The 8,428-nt window shown below is 55.2% G+C and overlaps 1 protein-coding gene across 1 annotated transcript in view; it reads left to right on the top strand.

The window, feature by feature from the left end:
• Nucleotides 1-4,799: 4,799 nt before the first annotated feature.
• The window catches only part of HES4 (hes family bHLH transcription factor 4), a 6,696-nt gene continuing 3,067 nt past the window's right edge, over nucleotides 4,800-8,428 (top strand). Inside the window, exon 1 of the mRNA XM_008641215.2 lies at nucleotides 4,800-4,876. Coding sequence (XP_008639437.1) covers nucleotides 4,800-4,876 — 77 coding nt within the window. The remainder of the gene's footprint in view (nucleotides 4,877-8,428) is intronic.

Raw genomic sequence — 8,428 nt, 5'->3', positions numbered from 1 at the left:
TCGGCGGTGGCGCGCTGCCAGTCCGGGGGACCCGGAGCCGGGGCCGTTCCGTGCTGGGTGGCTCCGGGGAAGGAGAAGCCTGCAGGGAACTGAGGGGATGGAGCTGCCTGGAGGAGACGTTTCTTCTCCTCCGCACGTGCTGCTGCTGCATTCCTGTTCCAGCTGCTCCTGCTGCATTCCCATCGTGCTGCATTCCCCATCCAGCTCCTGCTGCATTCCCCATCCAGCTCCTGCTCCATTCCCCATCCAGTTCCTGCTGCATTCCCCATCCAGCTCCTGCTGCATTCCCCATTCAGCTCCTGCTCCATTCCCATCCAGCTGGTCCTGCTCCATTCCCTTCCCAGCTCCTGCTGCATTCCCATCCAGCTCCATGAGTGTCTCCATGGCCCAGGATCACCGTTTCCATATATCCAGATCCCAAATATCCATCCACACCGCACTTCCAGTGTTTGATCCCAGAGTGCTCCCCAAAACTCCCAGGGCTCCCCACGCTCCTCCCACCCCATTCCAGCCCCAGCTCTGCACAGCCCGGACCCAGCTCCCGGTTTTTGCCCAGCTCCAGGTTCAATCCCGAGCTGCCGCCGTGCGTGACGTGCAGCAGAGAGGTGTCTAATTAATTAGTTAATTATTCATGGAGAGCCAGACGGGCAGGCAGCGCTCGGCCGGGAGGAGCCAGCTCCCAGCGCTCTGCCAGCCTCTCCTGAGGTCGCCACTCGCTCCTCAGTCACAGCCACGTTGTCACCGGGCACCTGCTCGGGACTGGACAACGCTTGTTAAAATCCCAATTAGCATATAATGAGGTCGGGACAAATCCTGGCTTTCCCAAGCCCCGATTCCCTTTTTTTCCTTGTTTGTTTGTTTGTTTGTTTTCTAAACAAAAGCTTTCCTGTTGTTAAAACTTGGGGGTAAGAGCCAGGCTGTGGATCCAGGATCACATCCCAGGCTGGGGCGGGGGGAGCTCAGGGAGCCTCTGGATTGAGCAGGCAGCTGCTGGGACACTTGGGAAGAGCCTGGAAAGGGGAGAATTCCATGTCCCCTCGAGCTGGCCACATGGGCTGGCTGAGTTTTCCTGAGAAAAGCCCTTCCACAGTCCCAGTAATTCCCTTTTCAGGCTGCTCAGGGAAGCGGGAATCACCATCCCTGGGAGCAGCACCTGGGGACAAGGTTTGGGGGTGGCCACGGGGGCGCTGGGTTGATGTCACCGCCCCACCGGCTGTTTTTAGGGACCTCACAGATTGAACTTCCTGGGGTTTTGGCCGCTTCTCTCTGGATGTGTCCATTTTCCTTCTCCCCGCCCTTCCCAATGTCCCTTAGAGCCACCAGCCATGTCACGCTCAGTTTAGGAACAATCCACTGAGTTCTACTTAAAAATCCAAATCCTCCTCTCGATCCTTCCCATTTTATCTCCCAACAGCTTTCACTCCAGGCACCATTCCTCCAGGAGGAGAAGCGGGGACAAAAATGAACATCTTCCCTGCTCAAAGGGCGTTTGGAGCATTCAGGTTCCAACCGCGGGGATGGAAAAAGCTCCACGAGGAGCGGATTCCCATTGTCCCTGTGACGCTCAGAGCTGCAAAGCCCCCGAGCTAGGGAGGGGCAGGGCTGTCACCGCCACCGGGAGGTGGCCCAGACCGGGTGTCCTGCCCGTCCCTCCCAGCGAAGACAACTCTTTTTGCCATCCCATTGAATTTTTAATATGAAGCTGATACCATGAAAAATGACCACCATTTTCCTGGGAGACAATGGGGAATTTTTTTTGAGGGAGTTGTTGCGCTCTTTGTGTGCTTTGTGGGGTCTGCTTTGCTCGGTTCTGACTGGGGCGAGTTTTATCAAAGGCCCGGAGTGACTCGGAGCCGCGGGGACAATGGCAGGGGGATGAAGCCACAGCGTTAATCTGCTCTGTGCGGCTCTAAAGAGGTGGAAACTGCCGTGAATGCCATGAAATCCTCTCCACAATGAGCCCGCTCAGAGGTGCCAATCACGAAGCCAGGGCGGCCACGGAAGGGGAAATCCTGGGAGGAAAAGGTCTGGAGCGACGCCGATAGAAGGAACCTCAAACGTGTGGCCATACAGGATTTTTATACACGGAGAAATGGGAAACCGAGGGGATGGGAGTTCACGGAACCATGGAATGGTTTGGGTTGGAAGGGACCTTAAAGCTCTTCCCATTCCACCTGGGCAGGGACAACTCCCACTGTCCCAGGTTATTCCAGGACCCGGCCCCAAACACCTCCCAGCAAGGAGCCCTCATCTTTATTTCAGTGACAGGATGAGAGGAAACGGCCTCGAGCTGCTCCAGAGGAGGTTCAGGCTGGACATCAAAAGGAATTTCGTCATGGAAAGGCTGTTAAAGTTTGGAATGTGCTGCCCACGGAGCTCTGGGGTCCCCATCCCTGGAGGTGGTGACAAGGTGGGGACAAACTGGGCACGGCTGGGACTTGGTGACCTTGGAAGGCTTTTCCAGCCTCGATGATTCCGTGATTCTGGATGTGGGTCAGGAACTCTGGCACAGGAAGGTCCCAAACAGATTTTTTCCTGGTGCCTGCTGAAAGAAAAGCAACCCAGAACTCTCCAAACCAGTCCTGGAGCTGCTGCTCTGTTTTCCTTGATTCTCCCGAGGTTTGTTTGATGGGAAGGGTGGGCTGGGCAAAGGACAGATCCCAAAGTGTGTCCCAGCACCTGGAGAACTCCAGGGAAAAACAGCTGCCTCCTAAACAAGCCGGGCTTTCCCCAGAATATCAATTTTAGGCCTGGAATGAAATATCCCGGCTCTTCGGGAATTCCATTCCCTCTTCCCGCGGGTTCCCCGTGCCTCGGCTCGAGGCTTTAAAGGAATTTCTCCCCTCTTTTGGATTAGTGACCCATTCTAACAGCTCCTCGCTGCCCGGGAGCGTGGGGCTCTCAAAGGCCCCATTGGATCCCGCTTACAAAGGAGCTGAGCCGGAGATGAAGAGTTTACAAAAAGTTTGTAGGAAGCCCTGGAGTCCTTTTAAAAGAGAATAAACTGCCACTGCTGTGTCTGGGTTGAGTTAATCTGATTAGGCCGAGCTCATCAACAGCCCCAGTGAAAGGAATGAGGCGGGGGGGAAAAGCTGTGGACAGGGCCTGGAAAAAAAAAACCCAACAAAAAACCAGGGACCCTTTCAGCAGGGAAGTCAAACAAACCCCATTGAGGGGGAGCACGCTCGCCTGCAGATGGCAAAATGACAGATCTGGTCAAAGAAAAGCAAATAGCGGTGACGGCTTTTTCTTCCCCACCACCTTTCCCCCAGGTATGGGAACAGACACTTCATGGGATTAAGGGAAACTCAAGGGGAGTTTAGCTGGGGAATAGAAGAGGAGGATGGGGTTTACCTGCTCTGCGGAGAAACTTGAGGGATAAAAGGACTTCCGTGAGTTTTTTGTGCTGCTGTGTCCCTTAGGAAGCACCATTCCCTCACTCCCAGCTAAAGTTTGGGCTTTCCCAAACTCTGCAAGCAGCAGCGCCCATCCAAGGAGGAGTGAACCACCAGGACCTCACCCAGGAGAGGCTGAATCCCTCGGGAAGCCGTGGCCGGCTCCAGGCTCAGCAGGGATGGGGCTGTGCAGGGCCAGGACACAGGAACGGCACCATCACCCCATCCCCCCCTTGTGAGATTTTAATTGAGTGCCACTCAAAAATCCTCAGTTAACGCCCTGCCAGAAAGTGCCATCCCCACCACCGCCGCCTCCCAGGAGACATTCTGGGCTCTGCATCCGGAGCAGCTGGAACCGTGCTCGGCTTTAACTCCTCAGATAATTCGGAGCCGGATCAGTGCCAGGCGTGGCCGGAGATTTTCTGCCCCAGGAGATTTTCTGCCCCAGGCTGCCTCACAGCCGCGGGGAACCGACTCAGTTTTCTGCTTCCCGCACACGCACGGCTTCGAGTCAGCCCCTTTTCTCTGTCCTCAAACCACCAGGACCCCATGAAAGGGATCCCTGGGTGGGAGAAGGTGGCGCTGGGCTGTGGTAAATGCGGGCACAGCGCGGCTCCGCTCCCTCCTTTCATCCCCGCCGCCTTTTCAAGATGTTTTCCAGGGAAGGGTAAGTCAGCAGATCCGTGCTTGGGCAGAGTTTTTGGCACTTGCAGAAGAAGGGAACATCTGTCTCAATCAGCTGGGCTATTCTGTGGCGGCTCCTCCTCAGCTCTCAGCACCGAGAGAGACAAAACAAGGGCAAAAATCTTCAAAAAAGGGGGTTTTGTCTACGCCGCCACAATTTCCTTTTAGGAAAATTTCCAAGGGCGGGGAAGGAGGAAAGGAGGGGAGAAAAGAAATTAAAGCCCATTTGCTTCCTCGTGAAAAAAAGTAAAAAAAAAAAAAAAGAAAGAAAAAAAAAGAATCTCCATTTCTAACGGAGTGAGATTCCTGCGGCGGCGTTGCCATCGCTGCGTTCCCAGCCCTCAAAAGGATGTCCTCAGCAGCAGCGGGCAGGATGAAGAGGAGTTAATTAGTGCAGACAGGAATTTTCTTGGAAATATCTCCACTCTCAGCTGGAGGAGCCCCGACAGCTCCTGGGTTCACTGGGATTTTGCTCCATGATGGAGCAGCCAGAGCGTGGTGGACACGGCGAACGTGCCCAGCCCGGAATCCAGAGCGAAACCCAGGAACGGGGCAGGCCTTTGGCACACCTTGGGGCACGGTCATGGACCCATGGAATCAGGGAATCATGGAATTTTAAAGGTTGGAAAAGGCCTCAAGGCCCAGCCATCAACCCAGCACCGCCACCCTGCCCATGACGTCCTCAAGCCACATCCACACATTCCCCGACCGCTTCCAGGGATGGCGGCTCCCCCACTGCCCATTTCCAGTGTTTACGGCCCTTCCCATGAATTCCTTTTCACCGACATCCGATCCAAGTAAAAGATGGAAGAGCCCCTGGATGGAGACACCCGGCCTGGGCTCCGGAGCTTTGCGGAGGCACCTGGGAATACCCAGATCCCGGATAAGATGGAGCCGGAGCCTGTGGATCCTCCCCGGCCTGATGCTGTTGGAAGTGACTGCAACTGGCCCGGGAGGGACGGGAGAAGCAGAGCACAGCAGGAACGGGCCAGGATGCACAGAAACCGCCCCGCGTTCCCCCAGATCCCTTCCTGGGCCTTTTTTTTTTTTTGGGCGGTTGGATTTTGGCGCTCAAGTGACCCTGCTAATTAATGCCAGCTGATTAGTGCTGGGAGCTCCGCGGGGACAAAAGAGGCCACGGGAGCTTTGCCGGGATGCTCGGGGCCGGAGGCTGCGCTGTAATTTGTTCCCCATTATGGGCCGCTAAAGAAGCTCCTCGCAAGCTGCCAGCCCTTAATGTCTTCATTCCAGCCACCCGCATTCCCCGTGACACATCCCAAAGTGATGGATGGCGCGGGGGGATCCAGGCCGGGGGAAATCCCGGCGGGATTGGAGCCCAATCCCTGGGCAAACAGCGCTGGAGAGGCCGAGCAGCCCCAGCTGCCTGCCCAACAATGCCCCGAGCAAACAGCGCCAGGGAGGGGCACGGGGACAGCGACAAAAGCCCCGCCGAGCCCCCCGGGACCCCGCGCCTTTCATGAGCCTCTTCACCCCCGCTCAGCCGCAAAGCTTTTCGGTGGCGTTTCCAAATTTCGAGCGGGCTGGATGTAATAAAGTCGGGTTTAGGGATCAAAGGGAGCGGGATGCAGGGCAGGGACAAGTGGGGACGGCCACCAGCGGTTTGTGCGCTGCTCTCGGCCGGCCCTCGTCCCCTCAGCGCTGATATTGGGGTTAATAACCCGTCTCACACCGCCAGAATTCAAAGCTTTTAAGTTGTTTTTATTTAAAAACGCGACACGCATGAACACGAGGTGTTTTTTTTTTTAAGGGATCAAGATTAAATATATAGGCCAGGCCCAGAGAGGAATCACAGGGACTTTGCACATAAGCCCTAAGAAGCAAAATCCCAGGTCTCCATCCAGAGGCTGTTTGAAGGCTTTCACTTCCCAGCACAAGGTGGAAAACCCAAATTATCCCAGGGCAGGGCAGCACCGGCTACAAGTGAGGAACTGCAGGAGGGGAGGGTGAAATAATCGCAATTCCAGCGGCGAGGGGATAAATGCAGCGGGATAAATGCCAATGAAGGGATGCAGTACCAGCTGCCATTCCAGGATTCACCAGTCCTGGCATTTGTGCCCTTGGCGCCTCCCTCGGACCTTGCAGGGAAGGTAAAATAGGTGTAAAAGAGGTGTAAAAGATGGGCTGGGCTGGAGAGAAGCTGCTCAGAGGGAGAAAAGCCTTGGAGAGGGAGACTCTGCTCAGCACCACTCCTCGCCCTGATATTCCAGCATTTTCCCGATATCCCACAAAACTCCCAGGGATTTATTTGGCACGTCCCCATGGATCTTTTCCCACCTCCCGCTCCCAGGCTGCAAGCAGGGAATTTTCTGGGCTCCTTCTGGGGTCAGGGGGAGTTTTCCTGCTGCAGGGCTGGGGAGTTTGGGCAGGCACAGCTGGCCACAGCTGCGGAGCTCCGACGGAGGGTGGCAGGGCCGTGTTTGTGTCCCCATCCCGTCCCCATTCGATGGCCGCTAAAAGGGTGCAAAACCCCGCAGAATGGGAAATGTCCCTGGGCACAGCCAAATGTGGGATAGGTGGGGAGAAAACAACAAAAATAAACAACCAAAACGCCAGTCCTGGGGGAGGGCAGAATTCCGGCTTCGCCTGAGCTCAAGGAAATGAGATTTCCCCAGGTTTCACCGAGCTCTGAAACCTGAGGACGCTGGAAACCGGAGGAGCAGGGCTGGGAGTGATGTCAGGAGTTCAGAGCGGCACCAATTCTCCCGAGTTATCCCACGGAATTCCCTCTGGAGAGCAGCGCAGCCGGAAAGAGCTGCTCCCAGCCTGGCAATTGCAGCACTCGCTGGGGATTCTGCTGAAATTCTCCATTCGTGACATTTCATTTTTTTTTTTTTTCCGGCGTAATTATGTAATTAACGCGTTCAGAATGAGCTGCCGAGGGAGGGGCTTTTTTTTTTTTTATTATTATTATTATTTTGATGATGATGATGACTTATTTCCTCCCAGGATTTTTACGGCCTCCCTTATTTTTCAGGGAGATTGCACAAGGGGCTGTTGTTCAGCGGTTTATTGCTCTCAGAAGGAAACCGAGCCCTGAACCTTTGCAATGACACTCCAAATGCCCTTTAATAACCTTTATTCTTCCCCAGGGATGCAACCTGCACCTCGGCGCCCTTTTTCCAGAGGAACGGGCTCCACTTTGTTGCCATTTGGACTCCCCCAGAAAAAAAAACCACCTCCCACACAGCAAAAATCATAATTCAGCCCGGAATTGCTGTTCCTGTGGTCACGTGTGCGTTGGGGAGAGAGAGGAAAAGGCTCCTGAAATAAATGAATTCTCCTGGAGCCTTTGATGTCTGCGGGAGGATGAGGCTGCTTCCTCCAGCGCGGCTGCCTTGGGTGCTCTTGGCAGCCGGGATGTGGCAAAGCACCTGAAATTGCTCCGGAGATGAAAGGCCCGGGATCTGATCAGCCGGGAGAATGGGAATACTTCCAAGTGCTTTTCTTTCCTTTTTTCCCGTCTTTTTTTCCATCTTTTTTTTCTCCTTTTCCCCCCCTTTTATTTCCAAACCTCTTTTCTTTCCTTTCCTTTCCTTTTCCTTTCCTTTTCCTTTCCTTTTCCTTTCCTTTTTCACTGGAGCGAATTAAAAGCGAAGCAGGAGCCGGGCCAACAACGGGGATTAAATTCCGTGTGAGGTTCCCTTCTCCTCCCAAAGAATTCCCGCAAACTCAGCCGGGTCGCCCTCGTTTTTTTTCAGCGGGAGAACCGGACGTGTTTTCCTGAGAGCTTTCACAATTTTTCTCCTTCAGGATGGGTAAGGTTTTTGCGGGGGGGGGGAAAAGGAGCAGCGCTTTTCCAGCCGAGGAACCCTCCCGACTTTCAGCTGTCGGCCTGTGCCAAGCTAATTCCCAATTTATGATTATTAAAAGATTAAAGCCTGCAGCAGCGAGATTTCACACGAGGACTGCACTCCCCGAAAAGGTCTTTAAATAGGCAGGGTTTGAAATTAGCCAGGAGCTCGGAGGCTGCTTAATGCCGGCGGTGCCACATTAAAGGAATTTCTTTGGGGCGTGAGCCGTGCCAGGCGCGGGGAGCTCCCCGAGCCCGGTGGCCACCGCCACCCCAAACCCCCCCAGGTTTGGGGGACACGCCGGCCCTGTCCCAAAGGGAGCCCCGGGGTGGCACAGGAACACGGGGGCCGGTTCGCCACCTGCCCGGTGCCACGCTCGGCCGGGGGGGGGCAGAGGCCTACCTGCACCAACCTTAGAGACAAAAAGCGCCAGAATTGGGGCAAGCGGCCAACTGCCCCCTGGTAGGGGCACGGGAGGGACCTTGGCGCATCCAAGGCGGGTCATACCTGGGGCTGGGGACACAAAGGGGGGGGGAC

The sequence above is a fragment of the Corvus brachyrhynchos genome, unplaced genomic scaffold (assembly GCF_000691975.1).
Source record: "Corvus brachyrhynchos isolate BGI_N302 unplaced genomic scaffold, ASM69197v1 scaffold68, whole genome shotgun sequence".
Lineage (NCBI taxonomy): Eukaryota > Metazoa > Chordata > Aves > Passeriformes > Corvidae > Corvus > Corvus brachyrhynchos.
This window is presented reverse-complemented; position numbering and strand designations above follow the sequence as displayed.